The sequence below is a fragment of the Cryptomeria japonica genome, chromosome 3 (assembly GCF_030272615.1).
Source record: "Cryptomeria japonica chromosome 3, Sugi_1.0, whole genome shotgun sequence".
Taxonomy (NCBI): domain Eukaryota; kingdom Viridiplantae; phylum Streptophyta; class Pinopsida; order Cupressales; family Cupressaceae; genus Cryptomeria; species Cryptomeria japonica.
In genome coordinates, this window is record NC_081407.1 from 292,516,273 (window position 1) to 292,541,439 (window position 25,167).

General features: G+C 35.6%; 1 protein-coding gene across 3 annotated transcripts; it reads left to right on the forward strand.

Annotated features, from left to right (window-relative positions):
• The first annotated feature begins 1,562 nt into the window (after positions 1 to 1,562).
• Positions 1,563 to 24,944, forward strand: LOC131062705 (uncharacterized). Of its 3 annotated transcripts, none has more exons than XR_009110931.2 (7): positions 1,563 to 2,202; positions 9,920 to 10,388; positions 11,462 to 11,664; positions 12,550 to 12,643; positions 20,764 to 20,840; positions 23,880 to 23,937; positions 24,046 to 24,089. XR_009110931.2 is itself a non-coding variant. In XM_057996409.2 (7 exons), the coding sequence occupies exons 1-7, from the start codon at positions 1,577 to 1,579 to the stop codon at positions 24,406 to 24,408; spliced, it is 1,644 nt and encodes a 547-aa protein (XP_057852392.1). In that variant the 5' UTR covers positions 1,563 to 1,576; the 3' UTR covers positions 24,409 to 24,944. The 3 variants fall into 3 exon arrangements, 2 of the variants coding, with proteins under 2 accessions (XP_057852392.1, XP_057852394.1); XM_057996409.2 differs by lacking the exon at positions 20,764 to 20,840 and adding an exon at positions 24,259 to 24,944; XM_057996411.2 differs by lacking the exons at positions 20,764 to 20,840; positions 23,880 to 23,937; positions 24,046 to 24,089 and adding an exon at positions 16,048 to 16,069.
• The last annotated feature ends 223 nt before the right edge of the window (positions 24,945 to 25,167 follow it).

The following is a 25,167-nucleotide window of genomic DNA, read 5'->3' on the forward strand; positions in this document are numbered from 1 at the left end:
CGATTCCAGAAACCTGCAAAAATAAAAATCTGGCAAAAACACAGGCGCGATTTACGATATCACAGACGCTTCTGAAACACAAAAACGCGATCCGAACACTCGCAGACGCGGAAAAAAACTAAAATGTCGTCGAAATTGTCCGATCTGCAACTTCAAAAATGCAAAATCTGCAATAAAAATGTTAAATGCAAAGAGACAAGAGTCCCACCGGGCGTGCCAAAATGTATATGGTGAAAATAGATAACAATAAACAATAATATTGAAAGGCTAAAATGAATCCAACCACTAAACCCTAGCCTAACAATCAGTAAAGATCCACCATAACATATGAAGATAACCTAAGACGATGCAAAATAACTTAAAATCACAAAGATGATACCATCACATGTCCAATAGGGTTTTGATCTCCATTCTTCCTATCTCCATTGATCTTGTTTGATATGCTTGCTCTCAGATTTTTGTATGCACAAGAGCTCAACAAAGAACGGAATGTGGTCGCAAGTAGGATCGTAGTGTAGCCAAGTACTCCAAAATCAGTCATTAGGGTTTGACAATGAAGAAATATCTCCTTAAATAGAAGACACAATAAGAAATGGAGGGTTAAGATTGAGAGGTGTAAAAAGAGAGGTCGGCTAGGATTAGAGGGTAGGTATAAGAAATACCAAAATAATGAAAGAGGTAGGTAGTGTATGAATTAAGAGATGAATGACATGTGTCATGTGTAGAAAAAGATAATGAATTAATTAAATAAATAAAGATTTATTTAATTAATAGAAGAAGTAGGACAATTAAATAAATAAAATATTTATTTAATTTAGGAAAGGGATAATTTAAATAAATAAATGTATTTATTTAAATGAGAAATAAGGCTAGAAGAGGATAAATGAATTAATTAAATAAATAAGGATTTATTTAATTAATAGAAGAATTAAGCTTAGATAATTAAATAAATAAAATATTTATTTAATTAGACATGACAATTTTGGGTGTCTACAAATATCAATTACAATATAATAATATAATAAATTTTTAAATGGAATAATGGACAAATATGATATTTTTAAAAATAAATATGTTAGTTCTATTAAAAATAAAATCACTCCTGCAAATAAAAAATATAACTTCAAATAAAAATAAAATAAAATTAAATAGAATAATTTTGAAATAACTTTTCAAATATATAAATTGATTTTTTTTTTTTATATAAATAAAAAAATTAAATAATTTAAAAGTAAATAAAATTAATATATCTATATATTTAAAAATTTATCCAAAATAATGAAAGCTATCTTTTTTGAAACACCCATTTTTATCAATATATCATATGTTCAAGTGGAACATGCACCTCAAAAAGATTTCTCCAATATATCTTTAGATAGATTTAAGAAAAAAACACTATTTAAATATTAACATTTTTCATTAAAAAAAGCATTCCAATAATTTTACAGTCTATAAAATCTACTCCACAAATCACCTACTGCTCAGTCATCAAATAAAATAATAATAATATAAAAGAGGAAAAATGACGTCGTGTTGTGGAGGAGATTACTTTAATTGGAAAAGTTGAGTAGATTTTATGGGAGGGAGTTTGGTCCGAGAAATGGGCGAAGCTGCTCAAGCAGCGCAGTTATTAGATGTGCATGAGGGCCTTTCCACTTCAACGCCACCTCACAACAACAATGAACAACAACAACCACCCCACAACAAAGCCATGCGTGAAGGGGGCCAAGAGAGGCTCGAACCCATGACCTCTAACTACCAACACTGCAACCCCGCGCGCTTCAAACCCTCAGAAGAAGAAGAGGAGGAGGAAGAAGAAGCGGCGCTCAATTCTAGTAAGCAGGACTCAATCGATCGAATGCGATCCGTGTTGCAGAAAATGATGGAAAAATCCCAGCCTTGTCATGACTCGATCGATAGAGCTGTTGCTGCTCCCGCTCCTCCCGCTTCACTGACGGTAACGGTTGCGCTGCCATGCAACAAGAGAAAAGAGATGGAGTCGTCTACTTCTAGGGTTTACAGGGAGGAGCTCTGGCCTAACAGCGCCATCGATGTGCTCCTGCTGAAATTCGAAGATCTATGTTACGATTCGCACAGAGGGCGCCTCTTGGGGAAGACTCACTGGGGCCGAATTGCAGCTGCCGTGAACGATGCCTGTAGCGCAAACTACAGCGGGGTTCAGTGCAAATATAAATGGAACAGGTCAGGGAATTAATTCAATTTTTTATTTTTTTGGTTTGATATTCGATTCTATTTTGCGTATTTTTGAAAAGACACGTAGAATGATTTGAATGCAAGATTTAGGAAGAGGTAGATTTCTCGAAATATAGTGAATCCTTTTATTTTCACGTAAATTTATAATTAAGCTATAATTAATGGCGTTGAATGAAGTTAAGTTGTAAAAACATGGGAAGCTCCAGTTTAACTCCCAGGAGATACGATACAGTGTTGAAATTGGCTGTGAAATACAGCATCCAGCTCAGTAGTTGTATCGTACCCTAATTGAATATGGTTTGGATGGCCTAACAGCCCCCCTCGGGTCTGATGACTAATACAAAAGCTAAGAAGTAAATTTAAAAACTTATCTTCAAGATGTGAGGTTAGGTGCAAGTCTTAGATGAATTTGATGAAATTGAGAATGGGGTGAGGTCAAGTGGTAAAACTGAAGACATCGCGAAACTAAGTTCAAATCCAAAGAAACGTGGCAAAGGGTTTAATTTTACTTAAAATTCAACATGCAACTTGTTGGATGTGGCATATCCGATGATGAGGATGGATGGATGCTATTTGCCAAAGGAAGACATATGTTTCACTTGTGGCAATTAAGGTGAAGATTAAAAAAATATAAAGAATGGAATTTGGTAAATAAAAAAAATCTATCTCCAATTGATGAGTCGAAGTGCAACTCTTGGGTGAATTGGATGGACTTGTACCATTGGGCTGTGGCAAATAGGAGAACTTACCATTTTAAGAGAAAATCCTAAACTTAGATCCAGATTAAATGTTAAAAAGAATGTTGGTGGTGTGTGTTTTCTCATGTTGAAATTAATTGTGAACTAAGGTTTTAAACCAAGTTTTACCAATCTTCAATCTTTGGATCCAATTCACAAATTAAATTAGAGAAAGCCCTTGGTCAATATACACAACTCATAAATTGCACCAAATTGAACTTTGCTAATAATGCTTATTCATTGAGTCACTAGTTTACAAGAGAACATTTCACTTCCTAGGCACGTGACAAGTTTTAAGTCACCCTACCCACGACAACAATATACAACAAAGGATTCATTCCCTAATATCCCTAGTTGCTATCTGGATCTTCATGATGCTTTTGAACACTTGGTTACAACCCATGCTCTTCTAGGTAGAATGCTTTTGTTTAATTACCTCATGAAAAGCCCCAAGCCTTGCCTCTAGTAAACTTTAACATTCACTCCTCAACAATCAATTTGCCGATGATCCCCTTGTGTTTCCTGTTAGAATGCTCGTCTTGTTTTGGAGTTCTTGATTACAAGCCTCAATTACGACTCCCTTGCCATATAGAGCAGGCTAGGACATCCACTTATTGAATATTGAGCTCTTTATAACACTTTTTATAGCACCTATGTCTCCAAGTAACAACTTGTCCAATTTTTCATTACAAGGATTTTATCGAACTCCTCCATTGTTTCACCATTAGAAGGATTCTCTAGCTCTTGGGAATCTTATAGAATGCTTTTATGCAATGAGGCATTTTAATTCCTTCATATTCTCCCCCACTTCAAATTGGTGATGTCCTTGGTGTGTATAGTTTGGCTTGAAGGGACATTTCACTCATTTTCCTACTTGAATACAAAGAGGTTAGGTCTCCTTCTTGCTCAAAGGTAGATTTGGCAATGGTTTCACCTTTATGAAAACACCCCAAGCTTCCATGATTGACTCCATTCTGCTATGCCTATGTAATATCCCCTGCTGTTAAATAACTGAAAGTGAAGGGAATATTGTCAAACAATTGACTGATTTGCTGCTGTTCTAGTTTCAGACTGTATAACCTGCGTGTTATGCGGTTTTGCTGGACAGTTGTATAATCTTGCGTGTTATGCAGTTATGATTGATTTTAGACTTCAGACTTGCTGGATGTCATTATCTTCAAAGAATAATCGACTTATGAATAGCAAAACACTATTTAAACATCAAGATGACCTTCTAGGATAAATGTGCAATTGTTTTGAGTTTCTGATTCAAATACATGAACAAAATGTACACAGGTGACTGATATTTTGACAAACAGTTGGCATACAATCATATAACAACATATAGACTAAATGCAACCCTATATCTCCCTTTATTAGAAGGCATTAGACTTATTACAAATGTCTTAATAAGGGCCAAGACTCTTGGCTAATGACAAACAATTTTCAGAATGTTTGAACACAAAAGGCAGCCATGAATACATTCAAACAAACTGAAAAATACAATGAGATCTCGATGCCAAAAGAACCTGGTATGTAGCACCTTGGTCTGTGAATGAAGAAGCAAGCAATATCTTTCCACCTTGAGCCTCCCCTTAGCCAAAATGAATATTTTTTCCAAATCGCCCCTGCTGCAGATCTGCAAGTTGATAACTAATAATTGCCAACACCTAAGCCTCCATTCTATCACCAATCATCATCGTTGTTCCTTCCCAAAGAGAGCGCCTCAATCACATGAAGGTTTCGATGCCAAAGCAAGGAAATATGAACAAAATCGTGGAGAATGGTGGACTGATATGAATTTACTTCAGACTGTAATATACCCTGCAACCACTTAAAAAATCCCTCCAAAATACTCCTAGGGAAATCGCCTTGCCTCCTCAAAGAAATCGATGCACATAAGTATCAAAATAGCAATAAGCTGAATACTCTCCAAACCGTCTACCATGAAGATGCCATGAAAACTCAGTAAACACAAATATGAAGGACAGAGATATCCTTCACTCTCAGCTGCAACCCTTTGGAGGATCTCTCACCACCTCAGTTATGCAAATCAAAGGGAGGTATCGTTCCCAATGATCAAGTCTGCAGAAACCCTTGGCTCCACAAGTCTAAACACAATAGAAGATGTCAAAATAACCGATGCCCAACAATGAACCAACCCCCTCTATTTATTCTTTTTCTCCAATGGATTATTCCCTTCCAGAAGATTCTTCTCTAACAAACAATATTATTCAATTGCACTTTATTATTTTATTACACATTATTTATTTTATTGCACTTTAGATATTATTAAAATAACATTATATTATAAAGTGCAATTATGACATCATACGTGTAAAAACACCTTATCTCACCGAAAATCATATAGAAATGAGATGTGAAGCCACAAGCATCCGCCAACGCGACCCTCTTATCAACTCCTTGGCCTACGAGGGTCAGGTAACAGGCCAAACTCCATGAAAGTCTGCGGACTAGGGAGAAGGGGACATTACAGCCTATGTTCAAATTCATTGAGTTCATTGAATGCTCCTCATGCTATGAATATTTGTGTTAGTGAAAAATCTATAAATGGGGGAAATATTTGTGGCTAGTGCCAAAATGAATGTACAAGAACAAGTGGGAAGAACACCAGAGGATAGCAGAATGATGACTATAATTTGAGAATAGTAATGTGAACTTTAGTAAGAACAAATTATAGAAATGAAGTCTAACCAAGCAAGTGCGTATGGTCACCTTGCCGAGTGCTAAAAATTCTGTGTGGACTTTAATGAACAAAGTCTTTACACACCCTTGCTGTGGGATCTTTCTAATTTACCTAGATTTAGATTGAAGTCTTTAGACAAGCTATGTTTTCAACACTTGCTATTGCTATTATCTTTCTCTCTCTCTCTCTCTCTCTCTCTCTCTTTCTATATATATATACACGTCAATGGGTGAAGAAGGCAGCTGTATAGAGGCCCTTACTAGTCCACTTAATTATCCCAAGATAAGATAAATTTACTTTTGTGGCATGTTAAAAATGGACCAATTAGAACTCATCTTTCATATAACATCCTATCACATAGGATTCTCTCCACATACCTTCACAATTTGCTTATCATGTCATCCATCATTAATTAAAATGCTTTTGAACTATCATTGACTGTCCTCACCTGAGTATACCTTGATTGCAACAATACTGGTCATATTTGTGAATTGTAGACATGTGTCTCACCTATTTGTCATGAAAACGACACTTCTGCATTTGCCAAGGTCATTTATGAAAGATATTTGCCTTTCATCACTGCCACTTCCATAATATTTCTTTGAACTTTTTTGATTGTTACCATGGAATACTTGTTGCTCAAAAACATTTTGTTGTGGGCACCATTAGCTTGTGGAACACTGACCATTTAATTACATTTTATGCCAACTATATATTAAGTGATACTTTATTGGGATTCGACCATGTAGTTTTAGGTCAACCTTTGTCTACCCATAATTTATTAGTAGTGGTTCACAAGAAGCCATATCTTATGACCATTTTTTATATATGCTTAATAATAATAAACAATTGAGAACATAATTTGGGAAGATAATTTTATGTAGATAAATCCATTAGTTGCCTTTGTTATCTTGACTAATTCCATTCCCAAGATTAATTCAAAATCAAAGTCATCCATTGCAACCATTGCAAAATTCTTGTGGTCCTACCAATCTCCTATTTGCAAGTGAACATCCTTGATGTGCTTTGCTATCCCTAATACTAGTGAGTCCAAAAAATCTGCCAACTTTTGCCTTATCTGATTGGAAGGCTTAGATCTCTTAGTCACCTTGTTTATACATGGTTGTGAGTTGCATGTGTATCCAACATGGCCACCATTGTCTTCCTCCTTACAGCAATCCTCACAAGTATCAACTCATCTATCTACTTTCTCAAATTCTATTGATTTATCCTTTTAGGCGTCAACAGCATATTAAGAAGTTGTAGGGCAACTATCTCAAGTGCCCTTAAACTTGATCCGTCCCTCTCAATTGAGCTCTCATGTTGTTCTGCTAGTGTGGCTGAAATGGTTTATCCTCCAAAATAAAAACCTTTGGTCTTTTTCTTAAAATGTTCACTTGGCCTTCCATCTCTTGTTGGACCTTTTAACAAGGTGGTAGGACTTTCCCTCACTAAAGGCTACTAGACTTTACACCACTCTTCTTTGATGGCTTTACGCCACTCCTCTTTGATTACTATATCCTCTTGTAACAACTTCTCACTCTTCCTATGGTCTTGAGTTTCCTGACCACATGTTTGCTAGACCATCCACCTTGAAGTCTAACAAACAGCTTTTGGTTGTTATGGAAGCTACTCGATTCTCCACTCTTTAGCATGTAGGCTCACTTTGAGCCCATGTTTAGAGTTCCTTGATGAAATGAAAAAACTTGTTCGCCTTTGGCACATCCTTGATCTCCGACATCAAGGTTGAGGAGTTCTTTATGTTCTCTGTCACTATACTCCCAACTAAACTGTGACTCCCAACCAAGGTGTAAGCCTCAACTTTTATATCAGCTATGATGGGGATATCTCCCATGCAGTACTAGTGACCCTTAGCTTGCCTGAGAGGACTTGACCTTTTTGAGACCTAGTCTACACCTGTTTTTTCAAGAGTTACACATACACAATGCACACAACTACACGTCAGAAACAGTATACTCAATGACATGATGTTAGTTCTAAACCCAATAGACAACATTAACATCAGTTTTAGGCAACACATGATATGAGAGAACACATTCTTTATTGAAGCTTGGGCTTTGCCCAATAGATGGCAACAGAGAAGGATCATACACAATTGACAATGTACATTGAGTCAGATTGTGTTATTGTTAATAATGCTTGTTCACTGATCTACAAGACAACAAATCCCTCTCCATGTTCTGGCAATCTTTGAGCCACTTTGCCCATGAAAAAAATACATCACAGTGGCTATTGTATATGAACTCTTCAACTGCTTTGTTGAACTCTGGGATGCCTTTGAATCCTGATTACATCCTGTGCGCTCCTGCTACTTCGCTCTTGACAGACTACCTCATGACAAAGCTCTAGGCTTGCCAAAAAGACCCAAAGATAGCTGCCCTGCTCCCAGTCCACTTTAATCCCACTCCCCACTCCCCACTCCCTGAATGTTCAACTCATCAACTTCTTTGTACTCCATAGCTAGAATGCCCACCCTTGGACGCCCTTGGTTTAAGTCCTTGATTCCACTACAAGTTTTAAGGACAGCTCCCTTGCCATTGAGTTCACTATGACATCCAGCTCGTTAATGTCATGCTTTAGGGAGCTACATACTCCCTACAGCACTCGTTTTGCCAAATAACAGGTCCCCTAGCTTAACATTACAATGATTTCACCCTATAACTCCATTTTATTGTTTGAATTTTTATATATCTCTTATGATGCTTGTAGAATGCTTGTAAAATGTTTTAATGCAGTGAGGTGCTCTTGCTATTTCCTAGACAGTTTTTGGGTGTAAGTCCCCTGGTTGATGTGTCAGTATCATAGAAAAGGAAAAATGTATTATGGGATGTGTTTTTCCCATGTTGATAATAATTGTGAGACATGGAAAGCTTAGAAGGTTCCTCTAAACATTTTGCCAACATGGAAGCAGATTTTGGGGTGCAAGTCCTTGGGATAATGTGTTTGCATCTGCCTCCTCTCTGGCACTTAGATCTCGTAGAGGTACTTGTGTACTTTGTCATGCCCTTTGCCTTGTAATTATTGGCCCAATGTATATGTTAAATGACTACAAATTTCCATAGTCTATGATGTTTATGAAAATAAACTTCTGTAATAACTGTGTATCTGGCATGTGTAAATGTTGTTTAGAGTTTCACAAGCTTTTTCTAAAGAAAATGGCATTTCCCTTGTTGAGGATTTAGTTCCACAATAGTATTCTAGCTATATCTAAATTGATTAGTTATATTGGATTTGATATTGAGACTGCTTATGAGATTGAAACATAATGGATACAGAACTTCTGCAATATATATTTAAGGTGAAGTGATAAAGCCTCTTTGCTTCCACAAAGGCCTAGGAGGTGTGCTTGTTTGGCTGTGAACAAAATCATCACTATCTTTTTCAGAAAGACTTCACCAACTATTTAAAACTAGTCAGAAACCTTTCTATACCGTGAAATAATCTTCCATTGCTTCAAATTGTCTCTTGTAATTTACCAGAAAGGTGGCCTTGTTTATCTGTACCCTAAAATGACCTAGTGAGAAAGATTTATCAGCTATGCTATTTGTGTTTACTAGTATCAGCTATTGCAGGCTTGCAAGAAGTTATCCGTTTTATAAAATGTTCTTTTAACACACTACCAAAATAGTATCAGAAAATTTATTACTTATCCATGTCAATGATCCAATTCTTAATCAAGAGTCAGCGGCATGACCTCACAAAGCACTAATTTGTTTGTTGTGGTGTCAAGCTATGACAATGTTTTCTAGCAGCAGTTTCAGCATGGAAATCAACTAAATATCATATGGCCTTGATTCTTAAGCATGATTTTGGCATGAAAATTAAGTAAAGTTTTTGCATCCCTCAAAAATTTCTCAAAATTCAGCTGGAAAAAAGTATTAGTTATTTATTTCAGTGACACTGATTTTGAGTTGTGAGTCAAAATGGATTAGCATATGTACCTCACAAAGCACTGAATTTTTGTCCAAGTGTCAAGCCACAGCTTTTTTAGTTGTGGCTTTGGATTGAAAATCAACTTAGTAAATGCCATAATTATTAACTCTAATCTTTTACCTTAACATCAATAAATGTCAGTGTTCCCACTGGCTTCTCAAGGAAATAAACTAAATATTGGTGTCCTCTTAATAGCTTTTCAAGAAAAAATCTTCACTGGCATTCTGTATGAAAAAAGTTCTAATAGATTAGCTACAAGCCTACATGTTTCCTTCTTAAAATTAAAATTTAATATGGTCATGAACAGGTTAAAAAAATCTTACAACAAGGCCAAACTGCATGGTGATCCTTCCAGATTTGTATTTTATAACCATGTGGATCGTATTGTGAAGAAGGCCTCGGGGCAGAAGATTGAGGAGGAGCCAGAGCCAGAGCCAGAACCAGAGGAAGAACATGAACAGGAGGATGATGATGTGGCAGTGGAGGATGATGACGTGGATAGTACATGTGAAGCAGCTTCCAACGAGTCCAAGTCTAGTGGGTCACCTTCCTTGAGTGCCACAGAGGATGATGATGACATTGATAGGAGGCCTAATAAGAGGAGAGAAGGGTTGGCATCCTTGAGCAGGTCCGCCTTTGGGCATAACATGGAGAAGCGCATGGCAAACCTTGCACAGACCATGGAAAGCATACAAAGGACTAGAACTGATGAACTTAAGAAGCTTCTGGATGCTCAGATGGAGATTACTACGGTTTTGGTCGCAAACAAAAATGGGGTATGTTCAATTTCAAGCATGCTTACTGCCCATTTTCATGAAATATGTTTTGTTGTTTTATAATGAGTAAATTATAAAAGTCCCGCTCCCAGTAAATCCTAACACACCTGCTCCCAGTGCATAAGAGTGCACATCAGGCTTAGATAACCATTGGGCTTGGAAGCCTCTTTAATATATAGGACCATGCCCAACTGAGGTTAAATCATATCCTTATTATGGCATCTGCCTTGCACTAGACCTTAGTCCAATGGACAGTGGTCCTTCATTGTTGAATGAATGGGGCTCGATGCATTTTTTAGAGGGTACTGTGAAACACCACTCATCTGCATACATTTTGACATTTTTTAAAGTTGAAATTTCACTCATTAGTAAATGACTTAAATGTGGGAATTGAATTTTGTACATTTTCTTTGAGCTAACATGTTTCCCATCTGCATACATTTTCTACATATGTGACTTTACTGGTGAATGAATGGGGTTTGTGCAATTTTTTATGAGTGAGATGTTAATTATCTGCATCCATTTTTAGTATCTGTACTACTTTTTTTGGGGGAAGTGGGCTGTATGCATTTGTTTTTGGTATTACACTTCATTACTGTTAGAGTTGGGGCAGGTGCATGCAACATAATTTAGAGGTCAAATACCCCTTAACTGCATCCATGCTTCATTATTTAGTGGGGGTGAGCACATTTTTTGAGGCAGAGTTTCAATCTGCATCCATTTTGAATACCTGTTATTTATTGTCAGCTACAAGGGAGAATTACTTTTTAGAGGTTGTGCTTCATTACTTGTTATGCTTTTTCATTCTCTTTATTTTGTTTGAACCAGGGTTTGAAACAATATTTGGATGTAATAATTCTTCTCAGCTGCATCCATTTTTAGTTTTTGTGCTTCATTTTTGTGGTAAATGAGGTTTGGGGGATCATTTAGCGGTGTAATGATGCCTCTTATCTGGAGCGAAACTTCAATGATATGTCTACATGGAGATAGGTGGGGTAAGGGTAATGGGGAAAATTGTTTATGCTCTGTACTGTGTGATGAGTCCCCATCTTATGATATGTTTGAATTTGCAGTTGAAACGATGTGATGGACCTGCTTCTGGCATTGTTACTCGGGAAATGAGAGAGACAGGGTTAGCACTACCACGGCTAGGAGGCAGTGCTAGCTTGATTCCACCATTAAACTTTTCGATGGTTGATAAGGGGGTTTATAGATCAGGATTCCCAAACAGTTCAAACTTCTCATTTTTGAAGACCTTGAAGCTCCGCTCTATTATGTAAGTATTCTTGAGACTGACTTCAAATTTTTATTGACCTTGCTTGTGTGATTGTTGCTATATTACTTGAGGTTATTTCATATGGTTATTTTTATGGAAGAATGCTTTTGGTTTGGAACTGATGTTATGAGTGGACAAGGCAAATATGGTAATCAAAGCAAAGGGATAACTTAAGGTTACATACATGGGTTCTATTCCAATTCAATTAAGTGAGACTTACATTGAGTCAATTATAGGTCTGTGTTATGAGGTGTTTCACCCATCCAACATACAGATATATCAAGCAAATATTTCTCAGATACACATCATGTTTGGATACAGCCCATGCACATTCAGGAGTGATATTGGATAAGCTTGGTATGGAACGTGAGGCACATTGAGTAGAATTTAATTAAACTTTAAACAAACAGCAATTGAACACAACAGTTTTTCCCATACCATTGAAACATAAGGCAAATTTGCTATTCTGTCATACTCACCTTTGAAGCTATATTTGAAGGGCTTTAAATTATCTTCTATTCTTAAAAGTATGAATTTTACTTTTGTGTATTTATAATTATATTACAGACGTGTTTATCTATAAGTTCTTAAAAAGTTCTACCATTTTTGTCTCAAATATGTTATCTCTACCAATAAATGCATTTGCATGTTTGTGTTCTTCCATGATTTCTTTGCTGCACTTTTTTTAAGAAGCTCACATTCCTCCACTGGGTTTTTGAGGGTTTATATTTCTTTTAAACATTTTTTTACACCCAATATTCATTTGAGTGATCTTGGGTTCATTTAATTTGAAGATATTGATAATGCCGAGGAAATAGAAAGTTGATTAAATGTGAATTATATGCTAAGTTGCTAACAAGTCTCTTGTTATTGAATTTTTGCTAGTTATCTTTCTCAAGGGGCTTATCCTGAAGTTAACTTGGAGTTTCTAAGAGCTGAAAACATTCAAATTTACCATTTTGGAAAAGAAAGATTTCAGGTCAGATACTTCCAAATATCGTTATTCTTCATATGCTTGGAACTTTGTACTCTCTTGTATATTTGTTACAATGACAGGGATTATTTTAATATTTTCTGTAGAAGGGTTTTATTGTTTACAAATTTTGGATGCAAAATACTCATGCTACAAACTAAGTAGAAAATGATATATTAGCAATCCAGTTTATCTAAGTTGTACTTGGTAAATCTTTGTCATTCTAAACTGCATGATTGCTTAACTATTATCGTTATGCTTTTTCATTGTATGTTTCATTTTTATGCTTTCAATTTTATCTTAAAAACAGGCTTTTGATTGAAGAAATCAAACATATGAAATGCATATGGTAATATCTGTGGCTGATATATGCAGTTTACTTCCAGGACTTTGTCTTTGGACAGTACCATTTGAAATTGACTTTGTCAAAAGAGTTGGCCGAAACATAATTTCAGGTGCTAGCAGACAAATAAATCGGAGTTGGTATCTTCCATTCGAATTTATTCATAAATTCACTGTTTGAACATAACTAATATGCCACCTAGTTACAAAACAATCAATGTCAGCACAATAAAAAATATCAATATCGAGTACAACACAAAGATCAATGGCCACATTGTTGGTGTGAACAAGGTTTTTTATGTAACTAGTTCACCTATAAGGTTCTATTCACAAATATTCACATGTTGAGTTTACTTAGGGCTTTAGGAATCTTTCTAGAAGCATCTAGTACACGTGATCTTAAAAATATTTGTTTCATGACATAGGTTTAAGATATTGTCACAATTTTGTTTTGTTCTATTTTTGAACTTTTCCTATAAAAACAAGGTTTCATATGTAAAGCAACTAGTATCATTGATCTATTATTCATCATTGTACCATTATTGCATCCATTATCAAGCAAATTATCCTTTTGCTTTACTTTCTTGTGGAAGGTTATCTTTGGTTTTGTAGGCGATTCTGGAAGCTTGAGTCCTTGTGTGATCTTACATGGTATCAGAGCTTCAATTTGCAAATGCCTTATCACTAAGGGTGATTCATGTAGGAGCTTTTTGTTGGGCATATTTTGGGGCAAATGGACCTTACAATGACTCCAAAAGGCCCAGAAACACTTATTTTTATATATAATACTTGATATTTGGGCGATGGAAAATTTTCAGCCATTTTGGGGGTTTCTAATTTTGGGTCAAGAAAATTTTGTATTCATATGAAATCAATACAGCTATATTGTACATCTTCTGTTGTATGGTTGTAGACAAGAGTACATGGAATAGGGCGAATGTTCCTTTGTATACTATGTTCCATGAAGTTTTGGGGACGGGGATGACATGGGATGCTGGGACGTGTTTCTGGCACAGGGGTTCTTTTGGGCCATTTTTGAGGGGATGACGGGGATGACTGTTAAAAAAATAGGCGGGATTTTTAAAAATATAGAGAAATTCCTAATATGCATATCATAACAATGATAAAGCATTCATCATAGACATTAATACATAGCATTAGACTTGAATTGAGATTTCACATGAGAATTGACAAACTTTTTACCAAAATTCAAATGCTTTCATTCGTCATTGTCAATAAACATGTCATAAACATCCATAATAGACATAAATATTAAACATCCATAACTATGAAATAAAGCAATGACTAAAGCAATAAGAATCGACAAACATTGTACTAATAATGTCTTCTGACCAGTTTTAATTGCCATTGTCATGCTTGCTTTTGATGATCAATTACAATTGTGATTAAAGACATTTTTTTATATCGTGGATGATTTATAAAACTTTAGAAAATATCTACATCTATTGCCTATTGAAAAAATCTAGAGCATGAAAGTTTGCAGACAATAATTTCTTGTTTTTTGAGACTCGTTGTTTACATTTTCAACCTTCTCTAAACCAGAAATGCTATCAAATGCTACATCATCTATGTTATCTTGAGCAGGCAAGTTCCATCGCACTAGCAAGTTTCATTGGACTTCAAAGTTTTCAAGCTAGTTCTAGTTTCTACACGAAGCCTAGATTAATAAGTTCCCCTAAGTTTTTTATTTGTATTAAGACTACAAATTTGCCTAGGGTTTGCGACCCACCTATTTCATTACTTGCAAGCTTTTTCTTTTTGTAATTTATCTGAATTTCATATTTGGTTCTTTTTCCTACCTTTTTCTTGGCCAGTTTCTTTCCCTATCCATTGCATAGACTGACTTCAATTTCTTTATCTCTAATCCTTAGTTGTTGCTTTATTCCTTCTCTTCAACCTTTTGAGTGAGTGCTAACCAGAAATGTCCCCTCCCAGCACAGGAAACGGTCAGGGTATGGCCAAAAAACATCCCGGTGTCCCCGTTTCATCCCTGGTATGGGAGCGGGGGTACCAAGGCCAGGGACGTGTCCTTGTGGAACATAGTTTGTATACAGATTCTTTTTGGATTTGGCTTATTGTTCTATATCATTTGTCTTGTCATCTTTTTTAATTAAAAATTATTTTCTAAATTTCACAAGGTTTTTTTGTGAGCCCTCGATTGTGAGCAGCAGATGATTTCACTTGTGAGGCTTAGCACCAGGGAGTAGCACATAAGATCTGTTATGGCCTCGCTAAATTTTTGCTATATCTCTGCCTCCTCCCTGGTCTTATGGTCAGATTGGCTGCTCAAGTGCCTTGCCATCAAAGTCCGTTAGCTTGCAACATCCATGCCACTTGAGCGGCCCAACTCGAGATCTGCTGTCTAGTGGCCACCCAGATCGGTGATGCCACTTGTGCAAGCCCTTTAGGCCACTTTTGCTTGCCTAAACTAGCTATTTTTTTTGGGAGCCATAACTTTCAGCCTAGGTATTAGATTTTCAACTTTTTTTAGTCATTGGGAAGTTAGTTTTGTGTACGTTTTAGTGGTGTAGGTCTCATTATCAGATTTTGTTTGTACATTTTATTGCTGATTGAAGTCCAAATCTCTTTTTTGACCTTCGCGCTTATAACTTTTTGCATGTTTATCCAATTTTTGTGATTCTAGTGGCAGTGGAAAGCTATTGAGGAGCTCTTCAAATCCATATATGCATTTTGTCCCAAATTCAGCTCCAAGTATATTTTATTTAGTTTGTGATTTTTTCGCACTCTACTTGATTGCATGGACAAACTGACACCTGGAGGAGTTCTGTTTCTTGGAGGGGCTTCATTTTCAGTATTGATTCAGATCTGAGAGGTTTCATATCAGATTATTGTAGTATATTGTCTATTTTGCTCTCTTGGTGCTTGTTGCTCTCTTGACAGATTTAGATTCATTTGAGCATCTCACTTCTCATAATTATCATGTGGAAAATCAAAATGCATCAGTTCCTCCCCTCGAAGAGTTTATGGTCTACTTTAGATGAACATCAACTTGAATTTTGTGGGGATTATGAGAGATTTTCTCACAGGAGTAGATGTGATGAGACTCTGGGCTTGATTGCACTGCATGTTTTGACAACTTCTTGTTCCATATTTTGGAGTGCACTACACTAAAGCAGGTATGGGATAAGTACAATTATTTGTTTGGTATAGTTAGTGAATTTTGTGCTTTGCTAATAGATTCAGAATTGATATCTCTTTCTCTTGGTAAATTTCCTTCCACTGAGGATTATTTGGTTAAGTTCATTGAGGTCTCAATTGGTTGGTTGTAGAAAAGATAAATCTGCTAAGGAATTGTATATTCTTGATTTTGTCTAAGTTAAAAGGACCATTTACAATCTTTTTTTCTGCCTTGTATTCCACCATGGATGCCTTAGGTGAAGCATTTAACATGCCTTCTTTTGGAACATTTCATGATCATTTAATTACAGAGCAAGCTAAGCTTATCCAGTTAGATGCATTTCGTAAGGGTCAGGCATTGTTAGCAAAAACATGCAAATACAAATGAAAGAAGAAACCCAAAACTAAGACAAAATCAAATGAGCCTCCCACCTCTTCTAAAGAGGACAAACCTAAAGAAGAAGAGACCCACATGGGCATATTGCCAAAAACAAGGGCACGATGAACATAATTGTTACAAAAAATAGTTTAAAAAGTTGAAGCATTTTCTTCAAGAGAATAATATTTCATTGCCTTCAAGTTCAACAATGTCTACTGATTCACTCTCTTCTTCTCCACAGTTAGGGATGGCATGATTAGCTAATGAGACAAATAAGATGAAAGGTAAAGCACTTATTGCTTCTACAAGTATTGAGATAGGGAGATGGCTTATTGATTTGAAGCTTCACATCATGTGGTTTCATTAAAGGGTATGTTCTCTTCATTTGAACTTTGAATTTTAACACACATTTTGATGGGTAACAACATGTGTGTTTGTGGGAAAGGATTTATTGACATTTGAGAAGGCACATTTAATGATACACTTTGTGTTCCATCCTTGTCAATCAATTTCCTTTCAATCTATTAGATTGCACAGTGGAGAGAGGAAATAGTTGAGTTCACACCTAATTCTATAATTATCAGAGACTTGGAGAATAGAGATATCATTGCTGTTGGAAAGGTTGATCATTCATCTCTCTTGTATTCCTTTTCATATTTTGCTTCTAATGATGATGCAGCTCCCTTGATTGGTATTCACACTCATGCATCTAATATGAATCATATTTTTCAGAAGTTTGGTCACTTGAACCTTGTAGTTCTCGAGATTTGTCTTAAGATTCCATCTCTTCCACCTGCTTTGTCAAATTTTAGTGGTTTCATCGCTTTGAGTGCTTCACTTTGGCAGGTTGATTAGAGACTTTCAGATTCAACTTTGTGGGATGATTACTTGATAGGTTTGTTTTGCGAGACTTATTGCAGATTTTTTTTAATTGCTAATCACTTACAAATATTCTGCTCATACAAGCATCAACATGGGGTCAATACAAGCTCTTGTGAGCACAACCATGAGACTAATATTAGCTCCTTTCGAGCAACCACACTAGAAACCACCTATTGAAGACAAAGAGTCACAACATAGAAAATCCACTTATTTATGAACCAACTCCACATTAGCAACCAACTGTGGAAGACCAAGAGTCACAACTTAGAATTTCATAGTAGATGTCCACTTGGGATTTGAATGGGTCTACACATTGAGAACTTGATGTATAAACCAATTAAGCTCAACACCTTGGTCTCATATTGCAGATTTGAGGACACAACTATTATCACATCATCATTATCTTTGGAGATTGTTCTTCACGAGTTTTCACATAGTCCTAATTTGTCATTTTCTTTGATTGGAGTAGCATTTGATTTTTCTTTTGGCATACTCTAGCATGGAGACACTTATGCCATTTTCAATGACACATCATGAGACTTCTTCCCTCATCTTTCTTCTTGGAATTGGAGTGACTTTTACATTCACCATTGGACTTGTTTCTTCCCAAGGGAGGCATGTTCTTTGTAAGCAATGGATTGTCTTTTGTCTTCAAACCTTTCACCATTGGCATAAGAGCTACTTCATTATGGGGGGGGTTCTCTTGTTTCACTCTTTCATTCCTCTAGGGGATGTATCTATTTGTGATGGATCTGGTCCTTGGAGGGTCATGTTGAGTCCTCCTTTTATCACTTGTTCATTTTTATTTTCTTGCATTCTCTTCTCTGGAGAGGAGTTTTTTCCTATAGGGTATTCTCTTTCACTCCATTTTTGAAAAATCTTTTGTAAATGGGCCTAACATGGTCTAGTAGCCAAGACCCATCCTTGCATCATTTATGCATCTTTGCATTCTTGCATTTGTTTACTTCTTCCTAGTTGCATTTAAGGGGTGTGCTGTTGTAAATAGGGTGTTTTACCAAACTAATCCACATGTTAGGTTCTCTTCCCACATGTTCATGTGTTAATTTTGTTTAGGGCTTTAGGATTAAGTCCCCCCTTGACATAGGATTAAGTCATGAATTATTTTATCTTTACTTGTCTCATTGGATAGGATTTAGTCACTTGTCATAATCATGCTTTGTCTTGTCCCATCTCTCGACTTCGCTTATATAAGCAAGGTCTCATATGTACATTAAGTATTATCATTGATCTATTATTGATCATTGTACCATTATTGCATCCATTATCAGGCAAATTATCCTCTTGCACTACTTATTAGAATAAATAATTCTTTTGGTTAGTTACTTTTTTAGTTTTTCTATTAATGGTCATTTGGGTAGTCATTTAACTTTTTTTTTGTCATTTAGTTGTTTACTTATTTATCTTTTTAGTTTGTTTAGTCGTTTAAGTGCAACTATTGCATTCTTTTATAAGAATGCATAGTTTTCTTTTCAGTGTTTAGCTTTTTAGCTTTATTTAGCATTTTAAGCGTTTTAGCTTCATGTTGAAGCATTAGATTAACGGTTCATTCTTTTTAGAACACCACCTTGTAATAATTCCTTTATATATGGTTGTATATTCATAATTAATTTATCTGATTATTCAAGATCATTCAATTATTTTTCATGGTATCAAAAAGGGTTGATGGGATTTTTTAGAGTTCCTCCTACTTGTATTTTTTTCCAGAATTTTTCCAATAATTTTTTTATTATGAAAAAATTGTAGTATTTTTTTGAAATTTTTTTTCAGGAAAATCGAATAGGGTTATCTTCTGAAAATTTTCATGGGCAGTTTTTTCGTTTTTGCTTGTTGCGTGGAAGGATTTTGCTGGAAGAATTTCGAGGATTTCTGTCTTATTTACCCTATGTCTGCAAGGGCTTTTGGTGATTTTTTAGAGTTTGGCGAATTTTTTAATAAAAATTGTGGAGGCGCTACTTGGAAATAATTTCCAGTAATTTTTTTTAAGGTTTTTTATGAAAAAAAAATCTAATTGCTCTTTTTAGTTCGTGGGCGATTTGGCAGATCGTGGGCTGTTATTTTCTACGTGCGTGAAGGTTTTTGAACGCGATTATCATTGATTTTCTGGGTTTTCGTAGTGGCACGATCATGGTTTCTGTTTACTGCGAGAGGTTTTTCGACACCCTATTTGTATTTTTTTGTGCCAAGGGACAAGTCCGGTGAAAATATTTCCGCACAATGTCTGGTTTTATACCGTGCTTTGTTGGTTTCTGCTTATCTTGCCAGCTAGGTTTTTTGGAATAATGGGTTTTCTAATTTTTTCCTTGAAAAATTATTTTTGGGTTTTTTATGTTTTTTCCCTAAAAAAAATAAAATAAAAACAATTATTTCCGGGTTTTGTTAATTTTTTTCCACAACAACTATCTTTTTGGGTTTTTTTGGTTTTTTTTCACAAAAAATCACTGGAGGGTTTTGCTTGATCTTTTCCTAAAAAATCATGGTTTTGCCATGCGGCATTTTTAGGTTTTTTACGATTTTTTTCCTCAAAAATTGTTCGTAGGGTTTATAATTTTTCCTTAAAAATTATCATCTGTAATTCATGATGTTAGCATGGGATTTTGGTTATTTGGGTTTTATTGTTTTTGTCACAAAAACAATGATTTGTAAATCCAATTTTCAAGGTTTGGCGTTTTTTTCCACAAAAATTGTACTTTGTTGCAGTTAGTTTTGGGTTGCACCTGGAGTGGCTAGGTCGAACATCTGCAACCGTGGTATCTTGCAATCTGTTTTGGAGTTGCTGGAGCAAACAGTGCTCAATACTCTTCTGTAAAAGTTTTTGTGGTTTTTGTTGAAATCGTGTTTGTTGCTCTTTGGAGGGTTTGCCGATTTTTCCTCAAAATCGTGGTTTCAGGCTTTTGTAATTTGCGTGTGACAGTTCTATAATTCGCGTGTGAGGGTTACATTAGTCGAACGACATCAGCTAGTCTTGGTCATTAACACTTTGCAGATCTTGGGAGGGTCTTCGTAGTAGCAGAGTGTTCTTGCGTTTGTGATCAAAAGACCCGCAGTGTCTTTTGTCGGGTACTTGGTTGATACAATGACCATTAAGTGGAAGAGATGTATCCATTTGTATTAGAATAGTTAATTCTTTTAGTCAGTTACCTTTTTAGTGGTTCTATTAATGGTCATTTAGTTAGTCATTTAGCTTTATAGTTCGTCATCTTAGTTGTCGACTTGTTTAGCTTTTTAGTTCATTTAGTCTTTTAAGTGCAGCTATTGCTTCTTTTATAAGAACACATAGTTTGTTTTTTAGTGTTTAGCTTTTTAGCTTTATTACTCTTGTGGATAGTTATCTTTGGTTTTGCAGGTGATCCTGGGAGCTTGAATACTTGTGCAACTCTTACACATATTACCTAAAAAATGGAAGCAGTATCAATTTTAGAAGTAAAGTGATTCTGAAACTGCACTGTTTAGAATCAACTAGCATAATTCTAACTGCTCTTTCATTTACATCTCAATTATCTTTGCACAGTAAGTGGCGTGTTTTGAAGATTATTCATTTGTTGAGGAGTAGTGCACGCATTTGGGAGCTATAGAGCCAATATTTTCTAGATATTGTTTAGTCTTATAATTTTATAAGTTGTGAACATTGGAAACAACCAATTTAACCAGTGGTGTCATCAAGATTCTGTATCTGAATTCATTGATGCTCTCATTCTATGTGATGATGTTCTTAAAACCAATGAACCTTAGTAACTTTAGGGGAATTATACATTATTGCCATCTAATAAGAGATCCTTTTTAAGGAAATATACACATCTCATGTTCAAATATGTAATGATCTTGTGACCTATTTTTACCATAATACAATTTCATGAAAATTTGGGCCAGAGAAAAAATCACGAATCATGCTGCCAGAAATTACGATCTTAGAAATTCAATGCTGTACTTGAATATAAACAGAATTTGGTGATACTTTGGTTCAGGAAACTGCATGCAATGTTCACCCTTGATTTTTTTTTTTTTTTTGAAGGCTATATGATGCAATATTAATCCTTTGAAGAGTACTTGCTGTTTGTGCTTCAGTTTGTTTTCATGATAATAATCAATATATAACAAATATATGTGCATAAAGACATAAAATAGCAAGAGTAAATTTTAACTAAACCTCAATTAAGCTTCCTAGGACATTGCCAAAGATTAAATATCAGACTTCAATTTAACAGTATTCTGAAAATCAGATTAAACATTCAAATTGCAGACCTGTTACCAACATGATTCACTAGGAAAGATAGCTCTGAGATGTGCCCAGCACCACAGCAAAGCATGCATGGACTAAGGCAACTTCTTGAATTGATAAATAGATTTCTAGCTGCTCCTAATCTGCTCCAGCACTCACTGTTTGTTGACAGCAATACTAAACCCAAAAGTATAAATTAATATTACATACCTGGGATGACCTGCTACGCAAGATATTCTATCCAGAACGTGCCCAACAATCAAGAATGCATCAAAGATAACAGAACAGCTACAGCCACACCCAAACATTACCAGATTTTCTGCTACACCAGCACTCTGCAAATCAAACTATTCACCCAAAATTACTCAAACCACACCAAGACTTGCAAACCCTCTTCAAAACACACTGAAATTCTTCATCTTCACACCAAAATCGAACACCTCCGCAAGCCAAAAGATCACCAAACTTTGAACTTCGAACTACAACCAGCTAGGGTGGGTCTTTCACCACCAAAACCAGTGTCGCAGCTGAGGGCTTTCGTCCTCAAACCAGCAGATCTGTCTTTTTCTGGAAATGCTTCAGCAGCACTGTGTTATGACCCCAAAATAAAAGATGCACAAATGAAGGCTTAATCTCCCTTTTAAAGAATGAGATAGTGGATTAGGGCAACTTTAGGGTTTTCCTACTTTTTTGCCTTTTTAAAATATTTTGCATTGAAAATATTTCCTTTTCTCCCTTGGGCATGAACTTCCCAAGGCATTATTTTAGTCTTAAGGAAATATAATGGTCCCCTTTTAAAAACAATGTTATTCCACTAGGCCATGCGTATAATGGTCCTCTTCCCCCTTTTAAAAACAATGTCATTCAACTAGGCCATGGGTATAATGGTCCCCCTTTTTAAAACAAGTTTATTCAACTAGGCCATGGGTATAATGGTCCCTCTTTTAAAAAGGAACGGGGGGACTCTTCCAAAGGCTTAAAGGCAACATTAAAAACATTGAAATGGCCAATAAAACAAATATTTCTTTGAAGCCTTTGAACTCACCAAAGTTAAAGATAGGAACCCCTTACTAACTGAAGAAATTGGTGGCCCACTGACTTACTATAAATAGTAAGTACTAAAAATAACTCCCTGCCACAAATAGAAAAACTCTGCCGGAAAGCCCAAGAAACTCCTGCACGATCTCAACCAGGACACAATGTCCCTGAACCAAAACCATTAGGCTACAGGAACTCGGAACAGGCTAATGGTACTCCCATGCTGACTAGGCGCAAAGAGGGGACATTACACTGCAAAATTTCACTAAGTTGTGAAATCTCAATTTGTTTACTGCACAACATACAATTTTTCATCCCTAATACTAATGATAATGATCCTTTTGGGAAACTACTATTATCCATACATACCAGTTAGCCAAGAAAAGGTGTCACAATGTGAAATGGTAAAGAATTGAAGGCTTTCAAAGATGCCTCCTGTCCAAGAGAAATACCTTTTCTCTAGGATAGGAGGCTCTGGAGAATATGCTTATTGTGACCCAAATATTATACTATTCATGTCACATGGTTCTATTACTATGCCTTTAACCTAGCCGTGTTTATCATACGAAGCAAATTAACCTTTCAAACATGCTACACTAAAATAGTCCAGCTGGGGTCACTTTGCTAACCAGGTCTAACTTACTTCAGTTGACTTTGGTTTGCGACCTTCCATCCTTCAAGGTTACAAAACAACAGAAAACGTGGACCTTTATTCTGGTTTATTCTTCCATTCTCCAGTGTCCTTTTCAAATCTGGAATGCATAGATTTTCTATTTCCCCCTTCAAAACATCATACCTCTGGGCATGACATTCATATTATCTATAAAGGCACCATGTTTAAGGATTCTTTTTTTCTATTAAGATTTTGTAGGTTGGCTGCAGTCGTGCGTCTTGTATAAAACCTTTTATAATAGTTGAATCTGAGTTAAAGAGGTATAACATGAACCTCGTTTTCCCTGATCTAATAGCAAGACTATTGATGCATATTTTGCTAAGTGTCTCTGTTAATTTTTTGGTTACAAATTCTAGAGAGATTGTATCATCAATGTGGGCATTGATGCCTTTCTTGACATTTCGTTTCTAGTTCTTGGTCATCGTCTAATTGTATCATTACTTTTTCACCTGTGTTTTTAAACAATTTTCTTCACTATAATTAGATAATAATCAAATTTTCACCATCTTCAACCTAATTTTATGATTGACAGGGCTCTTCAATGGGTATTTCTGAGGATGCCATATGTGAAGCATTGAAGATTTTACTTGGTACAATTAATATTGCCGGAGTAATTTGCTATTATATTTTTGAATGGTTCTAAAACTTTTCTACTTTTCTTGTTATTGAATTTAGCCCTCTGCTTTATTTTGATTCAGATTTAAGAAATCATCCCGTGCTAATTCATTGCAAAAGAGGGAAGGTGTGTATGATTAACTTGGGTAATAATGTTTTTAGCTTTCTTTAAAAAACTAAAAAGTTGTTTGGATGATTGGCAATGTTGTAAAAACAAGATATTAGTGCACCTTGAGTTGTTATTTCACAATCTTATTTTCACACCCAGAACATGCTGACAAATTGAATTCACGCAGCGTCCTACAAGTTGTTTGGTAGCATGCTTACGCAAAGTACAGAATTGGTGCTTGGCATCAGTGTTCGATGAATATCAACGATTTGCTGGAATAAAATCCCAAATAACAGATATGCAATTTATTGAAAGGTTTAATTTACATCATATATAGGTCATGGTTATTCATTTACATTTCTTTATCCTCCCAGGGAATCAAATCATGGAAACTTGAGATTTATAATATACATGTCAGCAAGCCCTGTATTATAAAGAATGTAATTTGTTTCTTGTAACATGGAGGGGTTATGATTTACCAAACTAATCATGGAAGTGGTTTAGCATTTCTGGTGTAGTATATGACCTTTACCAACAACGTAGCTAATAATCCATCAATTAGATAGAAAGGTTGGTTGACTTCACAATGCTACTAAAGTATATCCCTGGCATTTAAATTGTGCAACTAATTTGTACTTCCTATTAGTTGTCAACTGTGGCTCATAAATGGGGTTTCATTAGCAGGGAAATCAATGCCAGTTTTGGTTCCAGTTTAAAGAGACTGGTTCACTGATGCCGCATGTTCCAAGTTGTGATTGAAATCCTTATTGGGTTTCCATGTGCTTGTTCCAAACCTCGCATTACATTCTTCTGGATTGTATTGTTCTATAACACAACTGAAATATATACAGCAGCGCGCTTTGTATAAAGCTATTCCAAAGTGTCTTATTTAATCCTTTCAAGTCATATATCAGCTTATGCAGCATTTTTTTGTTTTCCAAATTATAGCTGCTTGGAGAGCAAATAAAAGCATGTGGTAAATAGATGAATTTGAAGGAGCAAATAAAGCATATGAGTATATCAGTTTTGGTTATACGATTTAAAGAAGACAATGAAGTTAACCCTTTTTCTTATCATATCTCTTTTCTAGAATAGT